Below are 24,830 nucleotides of genomic sequence, written 5' to 3' on the forward strand. Positions count from 1 at the left end.
AGTATGTGGGATTGAATGAAACCAGTCCGCTTGAAAGTCCATCGAGTCAAAAAGATGATTCATCTGCTTGTTGGGACAAAACCTTTTCATATTTAGTAAAAGGAAGTTAGCATGCTTGCAAAATAAAATGAAAAAAGATCTCCACCCCCACAATGTACTACCAGTGTTAGTTAGGCTTTGATGTCCTCCCATTTTTGGCTTCATCCTGTATCTGGTTTCTAATATCGTTTTACGGCGAATTTAATTCCGATCATTTTTCCTCGTTATGAAAAGTTATCCTGCTGGCGTTAATTAGAGAGGCCAGCCCTTTCGTTTGACACCAATTGCGTTCGTCGTCTCGTATAGCAGCCCAGAATTATGGCTGAGCGCTGCAAGGTGTTCCTGAGGTCTGACACCGAGTCGTATGCCCCAAAGGCAAGGAAATCTATCGCCAGTAGAAATTTCGATAAACATGCCGCACAGCAAGCTTAAATAAACCACCATGCAAGAATGCACCAAGGTCAGAATGAGTGCAATGTCTAGTATGGCGATAACCACAACCAACTTACATTCGTAACTTATTCTGTAGCTTCCATATGTTATGCTCGAACCTTTCGCAGATACAACACGTTTTGCCTCAATTCTACAAAACAAAATCGATGCCGACCCATGGACTGATTATATATCCCTTACAAAAATGTATAGTAGCATTTAGGTGAAACAAAACAAGGTATTTTGATTGGAGGTGTTGTGATAAAACCAACTAAGTCGTTCTCCATCATAGAGGCGGACAGACGGGCGCCTATGTATATTATGTAATCCAATAATGAAAAAAAACACAATTTGCAGAGTCGATAGAAATGTAAAGAACAAACCCAGAGAACTTCATTCATTCATTCTCTTGATCATTTTCCCAAGTTTAATTGGCACTCCAGAAGTAAAATAAATAACGCTTATCAAAGCAACTATAAGCAAGATTGATATTGTATAACTGTCTTATGAACAGGTACAGCGTCTTAATAGACGATTATATATATACACTTCACATTGGCTGTATAACACTATCTTACGTCATTTTCATCCACACTATTTTAATCATAAAATTTAAAACTGTGCAAAAAAAAGGAATCACTGGCTACACACTTGAAGACGTAGAATTATGTGAAGTGTAAATTCTTAACGCATGAAATAACAACTGTGACTAAATAATATCGAGTCGCAAGTGTAAAATGTGATTCCATCAGAAAAAAAAGTAAAAAAAGGCAAGGCACTAGGAAAGTTTATAACGCCCACGGAATATATACATATATGAGGAAAATGTTATGTTGGACCTTAATTTGTAGTCAGAGTTTAATACAAAAGACTTTGTCAATTTCGTTCCAGTCACGGGTAAATGTGGTCACTAAAAGATATTCGATTTTGAAATTTGACAGTAACAATACGTAATGTCCAGTAATAAATACACATGGCTTTAAATCGGAAAATAGGCTGCTTCGAACCATAATACAGGGATTGAAAACATATACATCTAGAAACGTCTTATTAGAATAAGTTCTGTATCGCATGATGTGAAGGCACTTGAATGGTCCGACCAATATAGGTGCTTAAAAATTAAGGCATCTTTGTAGTTTAGGCACAAGAATAGCTCCGACTCCCCGTCTTCCTTTGACTACACTCTGCATTCATCGCTTGACGCCGTATACACATATCTGTAATTGTTCGGAGGCGGACGAGAGACTGCGGTCATCAAATTCCACATAAGCAACGCGGCCTGTGTCCAATTCATGATGCACTCTGTGTTCTCAGCGACAACCACAACCCTCTACCACCATGTCTTGATAGTTTTTCAAAACTACTTTATCAAATTCATCTAAATAAAGCATGCTTATAGGACTAAGATCCGTTGGAACGCAGCAAGCTTTTGGCACTGAATCGGGACTCACCGAGTTCACTAATGTCTGTACTATCGCATGATTGGTCGAGTTCAGGTGTTCAGCAATGGGGAATGGACATTCTCCGTGACAGTAAAAAGCATGATATCCCGGTGGAGCCACTATCCAGTCATTCCATCCAACATCATTGAAATCAACATACAGTTCGTGTCGTTTGCAATTCAATTTAAGGCGTCTTCTCGCCCGTTTATCAGATTGCCTCTTCGATCGTTGCGGCCTTTTACCATCATCAGTAAACGTTACCAGTAACGGGCGCTCGCTCTGCCATTCTTCAGCATTACTGGTATCCGACCGCCTCAGCCGGACATGTTTTTGGTGAGGTGAAGCCTGCCCATTTTTAGTATGCGTTAATTCCACTTCGAGTCCGTAGTTTTCCTCTGGGTGGGCAATCCATCGAGCCACTGCCGGCCGTATATCAAACGACTCCCAAGAACTATTCCGTATGTCCACAACGCTACTGTCTATTAGTCTTTTGAACGCATCGTGGTAGTCGGTAGCCGGTTGTAATATTTCGTTGATGTTTATTCGATGCAGAAATTCCGAATGTTGTCTTTTACTATAATCTATACTGCTATCAATTCGCGGCGTACTCGCATTAATTCCATGGCAAAATATGCGAATTTCAGCGCCTGTCACCAGTTCATTGTCTGGTATCGTCTCCAAATCAAAAAAGTATCGTTTGGATTGACCATCTCTTCTCTCTTCAGATTCTTCTCCAATTTCTGAAATAAGAAAAAAATAATGAGAGAATTGCCTCTGTATAACAATGGATACATTAAATTGGTTCAATTGTCTTCCATAAAGGTACTGCCACGTCGTGAAGGTGAGAAGGCGATAATGACGATTCTACTAGTTGTCAAGGGGGGAAGAGATTGTCTTGTAACAATCGAATAGAATTTCTTTTCGTTTTCACACCCCTGAAAAAGGTAGCAACTTCACACTTACCTCTGTGGAAAAAACTACGTGCTGTATTTGCTGTGCTAATCGACTTGTCCCTTACGTTAAAGTTAACGTTCATATCATCAGGATTCTTGATTTGGTTCATGTATAGCTCCATCATATATTTGGGTATCACAGGATTCTTTCGAGGACGCGGCCGGCTTTTCAAACCAAACATACTCAACAGACTGGACTCGAAGGCATGCAAGACCTCCTCTTTCTTATCGCCATTCAAGACTGGTTGCGTCAACTCATTGTTTTCGTCGTCTTCGATTACTTGTGTGGCAGTGCTTTTTACCAATATACAGACGAGTACTAGGAACAGGAACGCTGGCTTACCGTGAACCATGGTGTCTCTGCAATAGAAGCACAGTGTTGAATTCATTGTCAGTAAACGAGCACCACTTGGCTTGACCATGGGGATAGTGGGTCGGCTTGTTTCGTTGATATCCGATAATCGGTGTTGTTGTTACACTTTTTAAATGAATTGTACATACATTGACAACAATTCCCATGATTTACTTACGGCATTAGCCCACTCGTAGTACACAGTAAGTGGCCCTCATCGTCACAACGATCTTTTCACTCTATTTTCACGACCAGATATTGTAATATAGTAGCGCGCAGCGTAACGAGATGTGGCTGTGTATTGTGTGAAGGTGTTTCCCCCAGTGTGTTCGTACAGCATGTAACAGTCTCCACACACCTTGTCGAATAGTGTCGCCGTGGCTGAAGGTGAAACCATAGTTTTAACTTCTTCACGGTGATACTACTTTTGAGTGTTTCCAATCGACAATTTGAAGAAACATATCATATAACTTTGCCCTACCAATATAAACCGTCCTACTTCAACTTGGATGTTGACCCCTTTTGTTCGATTTTCAAAAAAACTTTTGTCCGACCAAATTTTACGAGTTTTTCGGGCAAACACATTTCTCCACGTTAACAATGGGCAAGTTCGTGTTTACAACAGCCTGCAAAATTTTCACCTCCGAATTCGTTACGAATACGAGATGTGCACAAAGGACGTGGCCACTTACTGTGACGAATGGAGAATGCTGCAAAGATGAAATGATAGCAGAGAATAACATGATTCTCATTTAGTCAAGTATGTTAATTGGATTACTTAATTTGCACTAAATCTCCGCCGTAATTACATTAACAAACATCATTTGTTACAGCAACCTCGGTTACGATCGTCTTGAATCGTATACGACAAATAACAGCACTCAGACGTATCGATTGCCATGATGCACACATTTACATCCGATGACCTATAAAAAACGAAAGCCAGAGGAAATAGCTTTCTTACAATATTTGTTTTAGAAAAGAGGTATCCCTGCTTTGAAAAAAAAGTGATATGAAACCATGTGGGTTGGCATGTAACTAGAAACCAGTATTTGTGGGATGGAAATGGACTGAAAAGTAACCAGACCCAACGTTTCCTATCGTACAAACTGTGTGTCTGCTTAAGTCGACGGGTTGCCCAGACTTCCCTTGCGAAGCGCAATGGTCTGATTTATGACCGGGCTAACAACGGTGCATGTGGGATCTCGGCAAGTAATAGCAGTACACCCTAGTAAATACTTATGTCATCTGTCTGACATTAACAGTATAGTTATAATGCATTGCGAGGACTTACCATGCGCTGTCAAATGATATCACATTATCGCAGGTCGCCTTTAATGTATAAATTGTAAATGGGAAAGGTTAAGTTCTAAACATTCGGATTTGGCAGCCGTAAATTTCAGTCAAAATAAAATGCGAGCTCGTCAGCTGACATTACAATTTATAAGTGGGAGTAACGCTTCCGTTCACGTTTCTTTTTATGTTCGTTAGTATGGAGCATTCCTGCCTGCTATGTGCGTATATTGTGTGGTCAACGAGAATGCGTAACATAACGTCGTTGTAGCTTGTAACGTCGTATACTGGAGAACGCAGCAACACTGGAGAGAACGTAGTGTTTACCGTGCTCAATGCTCTAACTGTTATAACGTAAGGCAATTAGCAGCCGGGTGGGCATTATTATCACCGACTCAAAATCTGAGCCACTCACATTAAATGCATGACACTCTTGTAATTTAAAATAAATTTGAAGTCGCTACAATTTATTAAAGAGTATTAAATCAACTATCGCACACGTTTTTCGTTATCATTTGCGCGATTTAAAATTACTGAATGAATACCAATGTTGTTTTTCTAAGGTCTAAAGTGGAAGCCGTTTCGAGCAGCTATACTTTTCGCAGTACATCAACACCAGACAAAGGATTAGACGACTGAAAGCAGGTTGCATGGCTTCTAAGTACACAAAAGTGAAATGCTTGGGATAAAAGAAAAACACTAGCTCTCGAGTTTCTTGTAAGAGTAAAATTACAAATTAAAACATTGCTATGGCCTGACAAGGTTCTGTTTCCAACGAAGAATTACGGCACAAGAGTCAAAGTTCTAGATAAATCAACCCACACCTAAAACCACTGCATGGGAAAAAAAATAGTCGTACTACAAGTACAATAACATAATGTCGATAGGAAATATCACCAGTTTTATAGAAGGGAATATCTTTCGAATGTTTCCAACGTAGTAAATAGGGGATTGCGCGTTCGTAGTCCCTATCCTGGTGAGTATGTCTACGTTTCAAGGCTTTTTAAAGAGAAAACATTAAAATGCGTTGTATATATCTCATCATATGTGACAGGAAAACTCTACTAACCCAACATCTGGTGATGCCGAGTTTTTTTTTTTTTTTTTTTGCCCTCGAAGAAATTATGTAAACTTATGTTAGTGCCCGGATAGCCGTCACATATATCTAAAGAACGCTGTTTATTTACATTAAAAAACAGAGCAACTATCGAACTGAACAACGTAGAGGCGTTCATGACCTATATGGTACGTTAATAGCAAAGGAAATCCATTTTCCTCAAGGTTATTCTCAGATGCCCTCCTATTGAGACACTCTATTTCAGTATATAATGTCAAATGCATTATGTGACCGGGTTCCGATCAAATCAGTACCAGACAGTTGCCGCCAACGAGAATGGAAAACTAGCGTTGATAGACAGAGGTTGGCCCGAGGATTCCCGAAGTTGGAAATAGCCTGACTGGCTGGCCATGGCTGTCGCACTGAACGTTTCTTTATAGCTGTTATGATATTGAGTATTTAAAGATATAAATATTTGATAAATAGTAGCAAGCTACTGTTGTTTTGCGTAATGTTGTTGTTTTACTCACCTCATTGCTGGGATAATGGGCCGGGTTGAACCTACACATGGAATACGGTATTGCTCGAACATCGAGAAACCTCACTAGATTGTCAATTTTCTGTAAGTATATTTCCTGGCGAATTTTAGTGTCTGCGCAGTAATATTCCAAGAAACGTGAAATGTGCTCAAGTTATATAGTACATATCCATTGCCATGCAGGATCACGAGATGTTTGAAAAAGTATAACGTCACATCACGAATTTACAGCATATTAGATCTGAACTCGGTTGCTGGCAAGACATACAGCTCTCTATATTAAATGCCACGGGCAGTGATGTACAATTTCAAATTCAGCGTAAGTTTGTGTTTTGGAATCACCGGCTTCCTTTCTCTTTCTGGTCTACGCTAGCTGGTTACATTAATACTTATAAATGGCACTGCTCTATGACCTCCTCCTGTCAAGTGTTCCGGAGCTCACCGATTGGACGAGATGGTTAGACGTATATCGCCAAGGCTTTGAGAGTAACCGTTTCAACAATCGCCAATTTTAAGGACGTTGAAATAACTTTAAGTTGCCAATAGGACATATTCATAATATCAGTTTATTTTGGTATAGCAGGCGCATTAACGCAGGCTAGCATTTTTTTTATCGTTATTTATATATACAAGTCTTAAATAAAATACGTGTATACTCTATTTACTGTGTCTAATATTGGAGTGCGCCCTCTGTGTCAACATGTAATTATTAAACGATGTAACCGGCTGAAATTCTTATCGGCTGTCGGACAATTGACCACCATCCGAATAAAACAAAACGGAAAGCTGACCAGCAATTTTAGATTATTGTTAGGATAAAAGCGAAATGATACTTTACTCCACGTGTTTTTGATTACCAGACGGTTAACCCGACTAGCCTCAGTAGATACCGGAACGTTTTGTGCACCAGTCAATTTCACCTCCTGACACCAAAGCTCGAAAATTTTACGGGACAACAGCAACACACGACATGTGCCCACACACATGATATCACCGGGCGGAATGGAACAGTGTCCTGTCTCTTTTTGGAAAAAACAACACTTACCTTCACGAACAAAAAAAAAAATCATCGCGGAGGATGTCCGTTCCGCCATCTCGAGTTTTGCATGTGACGTCATTAGTGCTGCACCTCGTGATAGTAGATTTACAGCTAGCTGCAAAGGGTCTATCATTGAGGTTGCTTCCACTGAGAGATACACTTTATTTTGCGATCTCAAGTAATAACCAATTAAACACGCTATCTTGGGTTGAATCTATGCGCTGCTTTTTTTAATAATTGCAAGATGTTTACATTTTACTTATTTCTACTGCGACACCGCCACCAGCGTAATAGTATCAACACCAAAGATGGTGACCTTTGAACGGGATCTCGCCAAAACTTTGATAACCTTTGACACATTCTTTGCAATTTGAAAAAAAAAGGAGAGTCATGCGAGCCAGTAATTTCCTGGAGAGATTGCAGACCTTCGTTGTTCACCAAAAGACACAGGGTGAAGCGCCTTTACTCGAACTGTGTTACAATCCCCATACACAAAAGCAGATTCCGTAAAATTGATTTGTTTAGGACATATGTTCACATTTTTTAAATCAATGTATTACAATACAGGCACATTACTCAACTGAATATAATCAGAGGTGCATTACTTACGTGTTCTTATTACGGGCGGCAGGGACATACGAGTACATCGAGTTCGCTTTGACACAATATTGGTGCACCAAATGAGCCAACACGTGGGTAATACGTATGTATAGAAATTAATTTTTGTTTGAACGCATTGAATTGTGTATAGAAGTTGGTCAGATACATATTCAATTGGTACCAGTAAAGTAATTTGGGTTTATTAAAACGTGCATGTCTGTACTAATAGCAATCAATTTTCGCGTACGTATTGGACACTCGCGATGGCAGATCATACAAGCCAAAGAACCAGAACATGTTATCACCACGAGGCGGACTCGAAGATAAACCGTGTATTTATTGTATGGGTAAATTTGAAAAGTAGCTAAAATGAGTTGATGGAAATAATGTGCTAAGAGTGATGTTTCTGCATCTTTCTTTCTTTCACGTGACTTATCTCACTCCGTTTCCACTCTTTAAATCATGTGGGCAGCGACTGTGACAAACGTGAAGAGGACAAATATGACAGATGATACTGAGTGTCAGATGACATTCAACGTCATTGCTAATTGTACGAGTGAATCAGAGACGGTCGGGTGATTTCGAGACAGTCTGGGAATTCTGACTAAACTACTCGTATGCAGAAGAGTTTTGAACATCAAGTGCTTGAACGAGGCTGTGTAATATGTTATGTATGTCAGTCAACGAGTTGAACAACTTGAACGAGTATACAAACAAACAAACAAACAAACGGGTAAATGCGCTACATTCGACTTTCAGTGGATTATACCTCAGACTTGTATTACTGGTCTGTGGTTATACCAATCTACCACGCAGAGTTCTATTTTTACGAGTATAAGCAAAAATTAATACGCAAATAATTTGCGTAGTAAGATTCTTGTGAAGTTTCACCACAAAATGGCGGTGTGTGGTGGAAAAGAGATACTTTCGGTATTCTGGCCGCAAGGATCTCTGGGAAGGAGACAGTGGGTTATACGTCATGAAGGTAAAAATAGATGTTAACAAAACTAAGTCTGGGATTCTAAGTCAGATTTGATTAGATACGTTGTCATTCCTCTGAAACAAAAATGATGCCTAACTTGAAAATAACAAGACCTGCGTTTTTTTTAAACTGAAAAAAAAACACCTAGACAATATAAATGTGTGCATGATATTAGCATATACAAACATGCATAGCATATATCACCATAATTTTGCCTTACCGTTATATTGATTAAAAATTACGAAAAAAAAAACTGCAGTCAGTCAGACAAAGAGAACATCGCCAAAGATTACAAATGCGCGGATAACTCGCACAAATGTGTACCAGTCTATCCGAATAATTCTGTCGCGTTTCCAGACATGGGCGTGTAAAATATATCTTCCTGACAAAAATGAAAGCACTACTATGTAAAGTACAAGTTTTTGTTTGTTTGCTTTTTATTATAAAGAGTCAATAACTACAACTTTTGATCACGTTCACAACCGGACATTACAGAACTTGTACTACTAAGCATGCATCTTGCATTTATGAAGGTGCCAAACAAATTTTCTTCGACTGATCAGTCTCCCGGGATGATACTAGAAATGGTCGGAGGGAGCGACACACGAGCCAACAACTTCAAGTTTCAAGTTCAAGTGATAAATGTTTGACACCCGTTAAAGTTAATCTAATAATCTCTAATGTTATTTTAAGAGAGGCCCCGTGGAGAGGAATACTAACTGAAAGTAGTTGCATGGAGCCAACACTGTTGAATCTGATTTACGTTATTGGCTTTTCCAGACACTTAATCGATAAGTTGTAATTGATCACTCTTACCATGACTGTGTTCTAGTACGTGTTCTATGCGAAGGCCCAACTGCACGCACCAAGTACACAACTTGAATGAAGGTCTTGCAATAAGTACCACCATGTTTTCCTTGGGCGTGATGGAGTGGCATATTGCCGACCACATCCGTGCAATCACATATCCTCTGCCCTAGTACATGCAACAACTCCCTAGTGTATGCACAGTAATGGTGGTGCGTAAAACAAACTCCAGGCGTTCAATAAGAGGGCTATTAGATTAAACAGTAACATAATCATCACAACCCCCCCCCCATTTTAATTTGATTCATGTGCCATTTCCCCGTTTCGTTTGTGACGTCGCGAATATCTTCGGATAAAAACGGGAAAATCCTGATCTGAAAAATCTGATAATCTTACACAGTGTACATGAATATTGATTAGGGGTGGGAAATTAAGTTCACAGTCGTGCGTGTACGTTGCTACATTTTATCAAACTTTAGAACAGTTTTAATAGAGTGATATATTTACAATACTGGGTATTTTTTTATACAAATACAGAAACGTGGGTTTAATTGCACTGGAAACCTGTATAAAGGGATAATTAAAGCCACTTTCCGTTATCTTTTGAAAAAAAAAATATATCTACAAAATATCAGCATTTGTATGGTTTGAAGCATTCAAAGAGTGTTTCACTGCCGGTGCAGTTTCCCTCGAAGTTGATTTGGTAAACGTTGCACATTTTAAGTCTAAATTTGGTCCTCTGAGTACCAAAGTCAAATTCAGACACCATCGCCAAGTCTCGATTCCGAATCCGTACCATGTATGCAATTTAACAATATTCTTTATTTTAAATGCGGATGATTTTCATGAAATGAACATACTAATAAAAATCCAGATGGCAGTCACTCCTGTTTCTGTTTCTACGTCCACGCCGTGACGGGAGCCAAACACGACATGGCGATCAATATTGGCAGGTCTTACAAGAAAATTAACGGTAAACATAGTGGTGAAATAAAACAAAATGATTAACAATTGGAAAACTAGTCACAAAGAACAGGAATTATTTTAGGAGGCAATCCATAATGTACAAGCTTTGGTCAAGTATTCGCTACAAACAGTTACGCAATTCTGGGAGAGAACTACCCAACAACAGATGTATACCCGTTCAAATTTGACTACGAAATCGAAAATCCGCAACAAGCATAGCTCCGCTGTGTTATCGTAAAATATTGGGAGACAGCTAATATTGAAAAAACAGGGAAGCTTCAAACTTATTTTATTTTTTTATTCAGGTTGATTGGAAAAGTATTTTGGACGTTATAGGAGAAGCCACCCAAATGCACCAAAGCCGTCACTATACTCATTGTCTAAAATCCACCCCGACAATGTGCCATATGTAATACTAAAATATCGTCATTAGTGATAATGACATGGAAAGCCTTTATAACACGGCAAAATGAGCATTCGCGAATGACATGGGAGACTGCGTCGATAAACACGCGGTGAAGCCTTCATCAAGGAAAGCATTTTACTTAATGAAATATGTCATTACAATATCCATTTGATAACAAGACTTTTTTCAAGTTAAATTAAAGGATGTTTACGTTTGATCGTAGAAAATGTTTATACAACGCTGAAAGAGAATGCGATGCCAATCAATTCACAATACAATATTATCTACAAAATTAACAGCAAGTCAGCTTTATTTCTAATCGTATTTACATAAAAGCTCGACAGACTGGACTTCGGTGTTTCCTAAGCTAATACTGTCTGGTGCCAGGATGGAGGTCCATGGTGCCAGGAAAGGCAGTCATTTCCTGGTTATCAAAATAGACATAATGAATCCAGCACTACGCCACAATGTACACTACTGAACAAAATCGAAAAGTCGTACTCTTAAAATCGCGTCTACACGTTTTTTTTACTTTGTTCTTAAAAAAAATTAAACAAGATTAATGATATTTGCACAACACCTATTTAATAAAGGATTTTCACAAGTTTACTAAAACCAATGGTCTGGTCATTTGCATGTCTGTAGGTCCATTTTTTGGTACAGACATGAAAACGCGTGACAACTAGCACTGATTGGGAAACGCACCAGGTTATAGTAAAAATGCGGTAATATTCTATACGGAAATATTCTAAAAAATATCTGGAACTTTTTCCAGAACTGGTTGGGATTGTGAGAATGATAGAAGCCTGTGAATTCTCTCGTTATCACAAATCCTCTACACACATTTGTTTGACGTGTTGTGTTTGTACAAATTCTTAAAGTAAAACAACGAAGTGTTAAAATGTAATGACAGCCGATATAACTCTTATTACAAAAAAAAGCCCTTTGCTAATAAACAATTTAAATTTAAAAAAAATAAATGTACTCTACTGCACACATCGAGGCTCGCAGCTGGAGAGGAATATCGTGAAGTTTTTTTTCAGCAAAATAAAACAAATATTGCAACTTAAGAAATTATAATGAAAAAAAAAACTTTACAGACAGCCACAAGCTTCAACAACCATATTTTCATACTGTCGCAGCACAACGTTGTCGTTGTTATCGAAGTAGAGCATAGAGATAGAAGAAAGTTTGGTGGGAGCACAGCAAGCTTTAGATTTGACGGCATTGGGTTCGATGGTATTCACTAAAGTCTGAATAATTGCATGATTGGTACCATTCAGATTCTCATTCAAGGGGAATGGACAGTCACCATGGCAATAGAAAGCTTCGTAACCTGCCGGAGCAATGATCCAATCATGCCAGCCAACTTCACGAAAATTTACATATAGAGGGTGACGTTTACATATATCGGCGTGCTCGGGCTTCTTACGATTTCGACCGGAGCTTGCTCGTTTCGTTCGCTTTTCACATTGACTGTCGTCTTCGGAGATCATTTCCAATGTTGGTTGATATGAGGGAATATCTGGACAGTTCCCATAGTTATCCGGTATATTGTTATCCTCCGTCTCCAAAGTTAACAAAAGCCCGTGATTGGTGCTTGGATCCGCCTGCCACATTCTGACGGCACTGACGATGTCATACGGTCGGTAATTTTGTTTATGTCGTTGCAGTTCTCTCGAAACCAACAACTTAAGCTGTTTCCCACCGTCCACCGCGGTAGTATTTGAGAGCATTTGATATATTTTCACGATATACACCAATCCAGTAGGAATACCCCAGCTCTGTATACTATGGGGGAATTCCAGTCGTACCTCGGCAGTGTGGATTTTCTCTCCGAGTGGCACGGTAGACACATTATACAGAAGTTTGCGACGAAAACAAATGTCGCCACGAGAAGAATTTGACTGTTTCAATGTAGTACCTGTAAAAAAAAAAAAAAAAAAAAAAACGTAAAATAAAGATGTATTTATTATAGCGCGTGGAAATTTGTCATGATGACAGAGGTTTATTGCGGTATCAGTACAAACGTATCAAATGTTAGTCGGCCAGCTGGGGAACATACGTCATCACTGACTAAACGTATCTTACCACTAAATAAGAACTACATAGAGCTGCATGACAATGTGTCGACTTCTACTTTAGGAACCAACTGTCAATTACTCTGAGATTGGCGTCTGCTGTGTAACCAGTCTAGACATCACTACAAAAAGTGCATGGCCCGGAGATGTTCATTATCAACGAGACAGGAAATTTATAATTACTATTGGCAAACTTAATCGATTGACTGTTATGGGGTGTGTCGAATACATTGGGATCTCATCAAATTAATTAGTGTATTCAGTGATCTCAGTTAATTAGGCCATACTTGCGTTGTCATATACTAATGCTCTAGTTCTGTATTCTATCCCGATCAGACTTGTAAAAGTATTTCCCAACAACACCAATCACAACAAATGAAGATACAAGTGCTGCCCATGGTGAGTGGTGATCGATAAACTGATTCACATGAATGGGACAACAGCTGAATATGTGTATTTCCCTGCACTTTACAAGTATGAAGTAAAAACAAAAAGTAAAAGATCAGTTTACTAACCTCTGTTCGGAAAACTGCGTACGATGTTGCCTGGAATGTTACTGTCAACAAACTGACATCGTGGGCTTTCCAGTGTCTTTACGTTACCCATTTCCACTCGTTTATACAGATCCAACATAAATTGTGGCACTGTCACGGTTGGCTTCGGACGCGGCCGTTCATGTAAGCCGAACGCGGCCAACATTCGCTTCTCCAGCTTCTCCGAGTCTACCAGGTTGGTCGGAGATGCCACACAAGAATTGGTCAAAATCGCCAAAAGCATCACAGGCGCTATTTTTCCAATCATGGTCGAATTATTGTTTGTGACAGACATTCCAATGCGGTAGAATTTCTCTCTTCCAGTGTAGAAACAGGATGTGACGTAATAATTAGCAACACAGGTGGAGCTCGGGGTCGGCACAAATATTCCCTGTACGCTTGAGAAGTTGCCTGAATTGTCGAATTTAATCAACTCCGAAAAGTTTGGGAAAACAAACGGATTCACAACTTGTCGTACCCCTGGTTGGTATTTCTTTGCAGACGTTGACGTCCAGCTGTACGCTCTCCCGTGGCGTGTAGAGTAACTAACAGTACAATCTGCCCCCAGACAACCTCATGAAATTCTAAATATTATACCCATTGTTTGTTCTTTGCCTTAAAAAAACTTGACAGACGACGATATGTATTCAGTCTTAATGAGTTGGGTTTCCGGCTGTGAAAAACGTGGGCCATGCAATCGAGTTAACTCTTGGCTGTGCCAGCATCGATTCGGGGCGAATAAGCCCTCCCAATTAACACCTTAGTATCACTAGACCGAATACTTAGATTAAAGATCAGGTAAAATGGATGTGAGCCCGGATATAACCTGATATAACGCACGCACGCTCGCTCGCTCGCTAGCTAGCCTTCGTTGCGCGGGACGTTGGTCGCTTCAACTCTCCGATTCACACTTGCACACCGGTTCGGCCAAAATCGGTGATCACCCAACAATGCATAATTAGCATAAAAAATCTTTTGTTTCAAAAACGCATCTTTGGAATGTGTTGTTTTAACGATGACGTCAGTTAGAGGGCTTCGCAGAGACTAGCTACATACAATAATATCGGATTTATTTTGGTTTACGTTTGATGGTAATGATTGTGGCTCGACTTATTGCCACACCACACTGTCAGTATTTAACATGCAGAGAATGGAGTAGAATGTTGGAGGAATATCAATTAAAATTCCGGACCTAACGCACTCAGTGAAGTTTGAGGGATGGATTATCCAGCAGCAGACGCTGTCTGAGACAGCATAGAAACCGGTGGCCCGTTTATGTTTTTTACCGACATTAGGCACATTGTTTTCTCACAAAAGTCAATTTAGTAAAATGGGCACTTACGTCGTCAGATGTGATCTTCGAGACGATTGAATGACTCTTCATTTTGAGTAGCATTGTCGTAAAACCGCTTCAAAACATTCCGTCAGTGCAGTGGTGTGATTGTGGCCTCTTCCACCCAACGACCGCATTTAAATGTAAATCACCAATTAACAGGTGTTATTTGGGAATTGTTTTCTATAATGGCTTCTACTCATCATTTTAAGAAAAGCAAAATACCAGTACGTCCTTCGATGAGATAAACTCTTTACATCATTTTGGTGGACTTACTGAGCTCAAAACAAATAAACGGCAGTTTTTGCCCTCGTCATTGTTATGAAAAGGACGCACGTAAGCTACCACACATTCACAAAACGAACATTTCCCTTTTAAAAAGAACACATAATATTAGTTTGTAGCGACATCATGTATTTTTTTAAATTAATTGAGAAGCGACATAACCAAACAATTTTAAGAAAGAGTTGTAAATTATTACAAGCGACGAGATGCCTACCACTGTGATCAGCAGACTCTGAAGTCGCAACGACACGGCCGTTGTTTTTGTTGGCTGTAATGAAATAACTGGTATTTTCCTTTCCCCGTTCCCTGGATTTGATAAATACAGATATAGGTTATTCATACTGCACCACACAAGAAATTTGAAATTTAATAACCAGTTTCCCGATATTTAACAACAAATATATTTTGCATATTTAATTTACACGTGACATGAAACCCCAGGGAAACCAAAGAAAATGTATTTTCTAATGTCTTTGGGGGAAAACAAACACGATGCCTTCCTCAGTTTTCGCCAATAAACAAACATAATGTATTATGCTTATATGTATATGTATTGAGGAACAAATCAGTGAAAGTGTAATCCCTAGCTACCCAAGATATGTAAATATAAAAAATACTGAGATTGAGATTGAGACCAGCCTGAGATTGTCAAATACTAACTTGACGTTGCGACACCGCACAACTGAACCTAAAGTTCAACTGTCATTTTTAATAAATTGGTATAAGTTTTACGAATTGTAACTATGCTGACAGCTGAGAGTTACGGTACCGCTTTCACTTAACATATGATTATGTTGAAATTTTATTATTTCATAACCGAATATTGTGTGACTTTAAAAAAAACACAGTTGTAGTTTCTTTGCACTGCCAGAGAGATCAATTTGTAAAATATTCAATTTTAATCGTAAATCAATATACACTTAGTTTTGGTAGCCGATGAAAGTGTGTGATATTTAATTTAAATTATTTTTGACAGTGATAGGTATAATCTCCTCAGCGCTAACGATGACAGTATTACAGTTATTAAACCAGGAAATAACACGAAGCCTTATACGCGTAGTGCTGTCTGGCGATTAGCGTTGTAAAATCTGTCTTAGTCACCTCGTAGTTTTACTATTTAATTCAGCATCAATTATATATCGTTTGTATTTTTATGTTCTACTTCTTCTTACGTTAATCCAAATGGCAAGTAGTTATTTTACAGTATTTAAAATGGACTTGGTTATAAATGGGTATTATCAATACTAGTAACCTGATTTTTTTAGTTGTTATTGAAACCACATAATTTGCAATAAGCATGTACTTAAATTATCTATATAACAATAGAGGATTAAATGAAATAACGGCGGATAGTAATATAAAACGCTTGCGTGAATGTGATGAAAGAACAATGGAATTATTGAATATAAGTTACAACATAACTTCAAAGTAAGATAAATAACTTACAACTGTAATACCTTTAGTTTGTACTTAGATTACATTTGGCTGTAAGCTTAGACTTTTCTCCGGTAAATTTAATATATACAGACAGGTAAGAGATCAGTTTGGTTTTTTGATATGCTGCCATTTTACGTTTTTGATATGCTGTCATTTTACTTTATTGGAACGTTCTTTTTTATCAACCTACACAAATTCAATATGTTACCAATATAACTCAATTGAATTTTAAGAATGGTCTGAGGAAAAATTTTGCATATCAGAACTACATGGGTGGTTTTAGACAACTTCCGGGAATAAAGTTCGTTTTTACGAATACTGGTAGCTAATACTAATTCTCTAAGCTCAACTTCGCTGCGTACGTTTCCAGTCAATGTTAGTATGTTGGACGATATCGGAGCGGATGAAAAGTGAAAACCCCGGATGTACACATAACCAAACTGAATATAATGCTGAAAATTTGCCGAATGTGGTAAAACCAGTGTATGGGAGATCATATGTGTATCACGTGACAAGTGAATCTACTACGATACACATGATATGACCTCAAGTTGCCGTAGTCTTAGCCAAACAATGTTATGGTCGGCTTTTCGAAACAGATTTTAATAACTGGTTCAACATTGACCAGTTTTTAAGTCATCTGGAAAACGGTTCACATGCGCGGCGCGTCAGAACGGCGACTAAGAGATAATTTACTTTTAATTTTAGACGTAATTTTTGGTCGTAAATTTTACCAACATTTTGGAATCATATATTATATGAGATTAAATGCAATCTTCGAAAAGCGGAAGATACAATCCAAACTCACCCTTTGACATCTCCCCGACGAGTATTAACTTTTCCAAACTGATCTAGCTAGCGAATTGTTGGCATAGTAATACATCCATGACGCTGATATTATCGAATCCATCTTATAATATCAGTCATCATCTTCTGGAAGTGCATCATGGGAGCGTTTTTGTCCAGTTGTCACCGCTAGCAACAAATTAATCCACATAAAAACAGTCCAAATCGCACGAAAAGCCGTTCACAGTGATTTTTCCTTAATTTTAGTTGATATAAAGCAAGTAGGTATAACGTCTAGGAGGAAATTTGCAGGATCTATTCCAATGAATACATTTAGCGATCAATCGGACAGCAGTGGTTTTCGCAGTCAACGAATTATAATTGGACATGGGGAACAGCACCACTCGCACAGGTTGCAGTTCAAACACGGTTTGCGCGTATAGTAAGCAAAGCAGAACTCTTTTAAAATAGCAGGGGTACCAGAGTAAGATAACATCAGTTGGTTACCATAGCGATTTCGAGTTCAACGACAAAAAACAAACCGATCCATTGTAATACCGCTGATACGCCCACCACCACAGTTTGACACGTGACACGCTGTAGAAATAATATTACCAACTGTATTTTCGGAACCAATTCAAAGCCGAATGAAATTCACCACATGTAATTTGTATCCGTGCCCCACAATAACTGCCAACACCTTAAGCTGTTCGGCTAACTTTCCTGTGGAGAATACTAGGCGAATATAGACGGTTTTATAAATGCAACCAGGTGTGGGTGAGTGGTCATTTCTTTCTCATGCCGTGCACACTTTCTCTCGTTCAGTTGACACAGCGCTACCGCATAGCTAGTAGCGGCATAGGTAACGAACATTCGAAGGTAGCATAACGTTTGCAGTAATTATTAGATATCAAATGCATACAAATATTACCGGTACATGATAAAAATGCAGTGTTCCCATCTCTCAACAGTGCCTTGTAGTCATGTTTTGCACGTGAGAACACGAAATATCCTAAGATATCATAGAAAATACCATTTCTTTCTTTCTTTCTTTGCGACTGACTGTTTCGCTGTTGTACCTGTATGCAACGTTACAAGTTACAGGCCATCACGACGCAGCATAAGTAGAATCACTACGCAAATTACCAATATTAAATTTTATTAAAATATTACGTTTAGAAACAATCTGATTAAAATATGATCTTAGTTTAAGCTTTATTTATTTTGGTTTTTCATTATTTTTCCAAATATGAATTTATTTTTATATACCTTTTTTCTATTCTATTCTATTTTATTCTAGTTTATTATTTATTTGCTGGCAGTTTTTTTAAAGTTTTGGTGATCGCGAAAACCACAGGGCATGGCAATAGTTAACATAATACATAATGAAAAAAATATGCAAAATAATAGAACAAATAAAGAACTAAAAAAATACAATATATAAAATTTAAAAAATACACGGACAATACGATAATCAGATTTTAATAAGATTGGCCCAGATAGCGCACGGCAAATACTCAATATTAATTTTATTATACGAATGTCGAGTTTGATTGTCATGGATTTGTTAGAAAAACACAGCAAAACAATCTTTTAGCTTCTGAAATGCCACCACATCAAGACATTAACGCATTTCAATGAACTTGGCGGTATGTGTTTGTTTACACACGATGAATCGTTTTGCAGAAAGTGTTTTATAGACAGGCCATTGTCTCGTATATTTCAAGATACCATACGTGTACTCTACTAATCCGTGCCAAACATGTTAGAGAAGGAAATAATTTTTGGGAAAAAATGCTCTAAACCAGCGAAGATTGTTTTGACGAATTCAAGAATTGTCCCACGCAAGGGGTAACTTCTTCCCGAATCGTATTACAACAACATTTACTCCTGGGTTAAGTGGCAAAAGTTTACACATACTAACATTGTTGTTTTTTGACCACAGGGGAGCCCGGGAGTTGGCGATTAGATCCCTGGAGAGGAAAAACAAGAAACAGTAGACAGAAAATTGAATAAATTGTTTTGATTGCGGGAAAGATGGGACTGGTAAATAATCCACTATACTCATCATCACATTGGTAAAAGCAACCGATTGTAATCAAGAAAAAAAAAAAAACGCATCGAGCCGAGGGCGTCCAAGTTTGGCTGCACCATGGACCTGTAGGTCTATAACCGCACCATGCCTATGACAACAGTCTCGACACTAACGGTTTATGTGTCGCTGTCGCCTTGAACTGGAATAGACAAATATATTTGAACCATGACAAGTGATAAAACAACGAACGAGGGGGACGAATGTGTAGACTGGCGACGTTTTAGTTGTCATAGCAACTCTATAAATATAAGCCACTCTCTGGTGTATTTAAAATATTGACGTATACGTTAGTCAGTGAGTTATCAGTGATTTGGAGAAAATAACCCATATCAAAATCATGGAAATGGAAACAAAACTGGCACTTGAGCAAACCTATATAGTAGGTGAAAAAAAGAATCACACAGAGTTATTAATACGATTTACCTGTACTAACTGGTACGTTTACAAATCGGAACCGACTAGATCGTCCAATTGAATGTGGTGTCCACTGCTATTCCTAAGTGCGAGTGAGGGCGGCTGTGATCTCCCTGTTGCAGCGCAGTTATACGAAGCATATGGTCAGTACATAATTTATTACACGTGTACTACATGGAGTATTATTCACATCTCACGGAAACACTGTTTTTAACTCACGGGATTCATTTCCATGGATACAAGATGCTGTATGGTTCTCAGGATTGTTTTTTTCACTGTCATCGAACTATTTGGAAAGGCATTAGATGATAGATGTTACGTCAGGATAGAGTTACACACGTGGTTCATTTCATTCGACCCATGTTCTCTTCATACGTTTGGACCAATAGTAGCGACCTTTTGTTAATAAATCGCGAAACTTTCGTAAACAAAAAACACGTCAACCGAAGCCACGTTTCTGCCATCTTTACAACACATGTGAGCAGGCATCTGAAAAGAACTCTCACAGTGGCGGAATTAAACAAAATTTAGTCGGCAGTACCAGAGATTTGCACATGCATGACAAAAGCTGCGGTAACGGACCTTTTTATCCACTGTTTGTACAACACACGAAAATTATTATCACCCAAATTCTTAATATGACGTCACACAATGACTTTCAATATCAGTATAATCGTACTATACTGTATTATATTCGATTGGAATTAATTTTTGCCATTTTCACTGAAGGGAGGATTCAGTGAAAATAAAATCCAGCGAATATATCTTTTTTCCTATATTTTACATTCAACAAAAATCAATGAAAATTTATTCCATACAAAACACCTAAAAATCTTTTCAGCGCAATTAATTCCAGCTAAAATAAAGTATTTTACAGTACGTATATACTAGTAATTTAATTTTATTTACTTGAGAGTTTCTAACGCGGCTGTAAAGTTAACAATCCATCGTCGGACGCACTGCGTACTATATGGGACTGCATCATTCTATATTGGCCCCTGTTTTATGGAGTTGGTTTGGTATGTATTGCCAGCGTGGCAGAACAATGGTGAGAAACAATTTACAGAAAGGGCTGATGGCTTCGCTAAACATTGTTTAACAAAGTTTGGCTCGAAAATATCGCTGTACGTAATCCGTCCCTTTGTATTACGCAATACGTTTGAATCTCATTCCCTTTATATTCTACTAGTATAACGTTGTGTAAGTGTGTATTTTACTAGTGGCCGGTAAACAGTAAGAAACAATTTACGTAAAGGGTATATTTTTGCGCTAGACATTGTTTAAAAAAGTTTGGTCTAAACATAATACTGTAGGTTGTCCGTTTCTTAACATTGGCCTATGCATTACGTTTGACTTAACGTCCATTTTCCTAATTACCAAGACGTATGAAGACAACTCAAATACGACGCACAGAACGCGCCAAAAGTGTCGTTCCTGGGGAATTATTATATTTCTAATCCGGATAGCTATGAATAAATATATCACAATTCTTGTCTAGTTCACAGTCGAACCGATCCGATCTGAATGGCGAGTAATATTGCTCGATCAAAACGATCAAATATTATTAGTACGAACTCAGAAGGCTACGAATACCGTCTTTCTTATTGGACACATCGAACAATTCGAACCGAAAATAAAGCTACGTAATTATTCATAGACACTCTGATAATTACTAAATAGCTCTTGTATTGAAGGGTTATAATGTTAAAATCAATTGCTAGTGAATTAGCGTGAAAATGAAGAAAAAGGTATGGCCGGCGGTGAATTGTCTGAACTTTGCATTAGCGTCATATAGGGAAGGAGATGGTGGATGACTTCCACTGAACGAAATATTATTAAGTTAAGTCGCTGCACTTAGAATATAATATCACACCGACAAGTAACGGATATGGTAGGCATTTACTTAACCAATATATGGTACCCATAGGGAAAGGTCTTCAGGAGGATAACCCGATAAGATCTGGTAGTTGTCAAATGACCAATTAAATAGAAGACTTGGAGTAACATAACACCAAACTACAATTTATAGGGTTCTAAAATCATTTAGGAAACTCCCCTAGATTCCAAGTGATCAACACATGTCGGTTTATGCTGGTCGCTTATACCTGCACAGGGACACGTCTTCTCGGCTATCGAAATGGCATGTCGGCAGCATTGATGTTTTTCGTTTTCACCGTGACAAGGTTTCTTGTTGCACCTTCTTTCTTTAGATGCATCAAGAAATGGATGCATGCAAGTGAAAATCGGAAAAGCTTTTTGAGGTTTGCATTCACGTGATGTCGATTACGACGCTTTTTTCCCACCAAAGTTACTCGATCAGACACACGCTGCCACACACCTGTACAAACTCAGCAAATCACCATGACGATGCTTTCAAACACACTTTCCAAATTCTGCTAGATTATAGGAATACTTAGAATGAAACATGCCACGAAAGAATTGAAACAAACGAAGCGAGAACCGCAATGATATAAGGTCTGACTATTCCCATGCACGGTGGACCTTTCAGATGCTCTCGATGGTTTATGACTATGTATTAAACAGTTACATGTTTACGCCTCAAATTGCGCTATATGATGCGTAATGTCAAACCAAGCTCACGAAACGCAGATAAAAGCCCCCGGACTGGACACAATCAACGATTACATGCCACACTGATGACAGTGAAAAAGCAACATATCTATCTTTTCATCCGAGGCTTTTAGGGGAAACTTACTCGCTTCTCGTATTGCACAGGTGTGAGGACACTTGAAACTGCTATTTGAATCATGTTGCGTTAACCAATAATCGCACAACTTTAGTTTCAATTGGCCGAGTTCAAATTACCATACCAACGGACGATACACCACCCCCCCCCCAAAAAAAACTGTGCCATGTCAAGTTGAATTAGGCGATTTATTTTTGAATCGAAACTTTCTTAAGTACAAGAATGTTTTATCAACATTTTTATAATGGCCATCACGATTTAGTATGAGTGTGTCAATCGCGATGGAGTGATGCGAATTCACCTCAATCAGCCTGAATAATATTCTCCCACGCACACTGAGGTAGGTATATAGAAGGGTGCCACTTTCTCATCTGATATATACCATACATATCCAGAACACAAAGCGAGAAAGTCTGACGACCACAACAGGTCTTTTGTTGCTGTTTTCACTCAGTAATGGAACGAGTTGAAAAATTGGCCATTTTCAAAGGCAGCTCTTGCAATTCGACAGCATCGAAGTTAATGATGGCCAGGAGAGGGGGGAATTAGAGCCGAGTTTTTAGAGTAGCATCGCATCGCACTTAATGGGACATTTAACTTGCAGTAAGTACAATATAGCAGGCTTCTTTTTAGGGGAAACAGCTCAATCCGTTCCGGCCATTTGGATGTCATGCAGTCTACATAAATACTCCTACATCAACTGGTGCATGGAACAAAGGATTGATGGGATAGGTCGATAGAGTTTAGTGCACAACCAACAATTATAGAACACAACATCACTTATTGCCAACTTCCATTTTAAAAACACACCGGTAAAAGGGGAGTAAATTATGAGATATAATATTGGATTCTTCGAGGGCGGTGAAACAAACGTCATACGTAACAGATGACCATGTGAAGTAAAACAACATTACCCTGGATTCCAATTTGGAGTAGAGAAGGCAGCGTTGACGGCTACAAATGCACACATACATGTAATCATTAGGTTACTATTATACACCAGTAGATATGCATGTGAGTGCCCAAAACATGTTTGAATGCAATGAGGGAACAACTTTTTACTTGTTACCAATGCCCCGGACAAATATAGACAGAATGTAAGTCAAGTTGTTGACAGGTCAACTGAATACTTTGCACTAGAGAGACCTACAACACACGAGATCATATTATGTTGCTGACCATTAGAATGATAACCGTATTATTTACAGTCACCTTTGTGACTGTTTGGGCTGAATTGTGTGGATGCATTCCCAGTTGGACGACCATCGAAACCTAATTGCACTAAAATTAAGTTGACATTACACAGCAACCATTACGACCATTACCAGCTTGTTGCAGCTACTCATATTCCCATTGGTAGTGAGTTGACATTATCCGTTTAGCATTAGGACTATCTTGATGGATCAATTATTATTTTAAATGTCTTGGGAATGACTTGGTATCACGTGTAGACTGTGACTTGGCATCATGTGGAAATAGTGAGTTACATCAAGTGTTGGCAGGGAATTAACATCGAGTATGGGCAATGAGTTGACATCATGTGTGGGCAGTGAGTTGACATGTGTGGGCTGTCAGTTGACATGTGTGGGCTGTCAGTTGACATGTGTGGGCAGGGAGATGGCATCGGGTGTGGGAAATGAGTTGACATCATGTGTGGGAAGTGAGTTGACAACATGTGTGGGCAGTGAGTTGACATGTGTGGGCTGTCAGTTGACATGTGTGGGCAGGGAGATGGCATCGGGTGTGGGAAATGAGTTGACATCATGTGTGGGAAGTGAGTTGACAACATGTGTGGGCAGTGAGTTGACATGTGTGGACTGAGTTGACATCGAGTGTGGGAAGTGAGTTGATATCATGTGTAGGATGTGAGTTGTGTGTGTGGGTGGGCAGTGATTTGACATCGAGTGTGGACAGTGAGTTGACATCGAGTGTGGGAAGTGAGTTGACAACAAGTGTGGGCAGTGAGTTGACATCGAGTATGGGAAGTGAGTTGACATCATGTGTGGCAAATGAGTTGCGTGTGTAGGAAGTGAGTTGACATCGAGTGTGGGAAGTGAGTTGACATCAAGTGTTGGCAGTGAGTTGACATCGAGTGTGGGAAGCACAGTCACTTGGGGGCTGAAAATCAATAAATACTAATTTTCAATAAAAATCATCCGCAATACGTATATAAATATTTATATACGTATAGCGGATGATTTTTTTTTTGTGAAAATTAGTATTTATTGATTTTCAGCCCCCAAGTGACTGTGG

At 38.8% G+C, this 24,830-nt stretch overlaps 2 protein-coding genes across 5 annotated transcripts; both read right to left on the reverse strand.

Annotated features, from left to right (window-relative positions):
* Positions 1-863: 863 nt before the first annotated feature.
* bmp2/4 (bone morphogenetic protein 2/4) lies at positions 864-19,967 on the reverse strand. 4 transcript variants are annotated; one of them, XM_085504103.1, is made up of 3 exons: positions 19,880-19,967; positions 2,877-3,226; positions 864-2,653 (listed from the first exon to the last, which is right to left on the reverse strand). In XM_085504103.1, the coding sequence occupies exons 2-3, from the start codon at positions 3,217-3,219 to the stop codon at positions 1,782-1,784; spliced, it is 1,215 nt and encodes a 404-aa protein (XP_085360229.1). In that variant the 5' UTR covers positions 3,220-3,226; positions 19,880-19,967; the 3' UTR covers positions 864-1,781.
* Positions 11,187-14,449, reverse strand: LOC100313762 (univin-like protein). The gene is made up of 2 exons (XM_002732351.4): positions 13,503-14,449; positions 11,187-12,830 (listed from the first exon to the last, which is right to left on the reverse strand). The coding sequence occupies exons 1-2, from the start codon at positions 13,813-13,815 to the stop codon at positions 12,001-12,003; spliced, it is 1,143 nt and encodes a 380-aa protein (XP_002732397.2). The 5' UTR covers positions 13,816-14,449; the 3' UTR covers positions 11,187-12,000.
* Positions 19,968-24,830: the final 4,863 nt, after the last annotated feature.

This window comes from Saccoglossus kowalevskii, chromosome 2 (assembly GCF_978046115.1).
Source record: "Saccoglossus kowalevskii chromosome 2, keSacKowa6.1, whole genome shotgun sequence".
Taxonomy (NCBI): domain Eukaryota; kingdom Metazoa; phylum Hemichordata; class Enteropneusta; family Harrimaniidae; genus Saccoglossus; species Saccoglossus kowalevskii.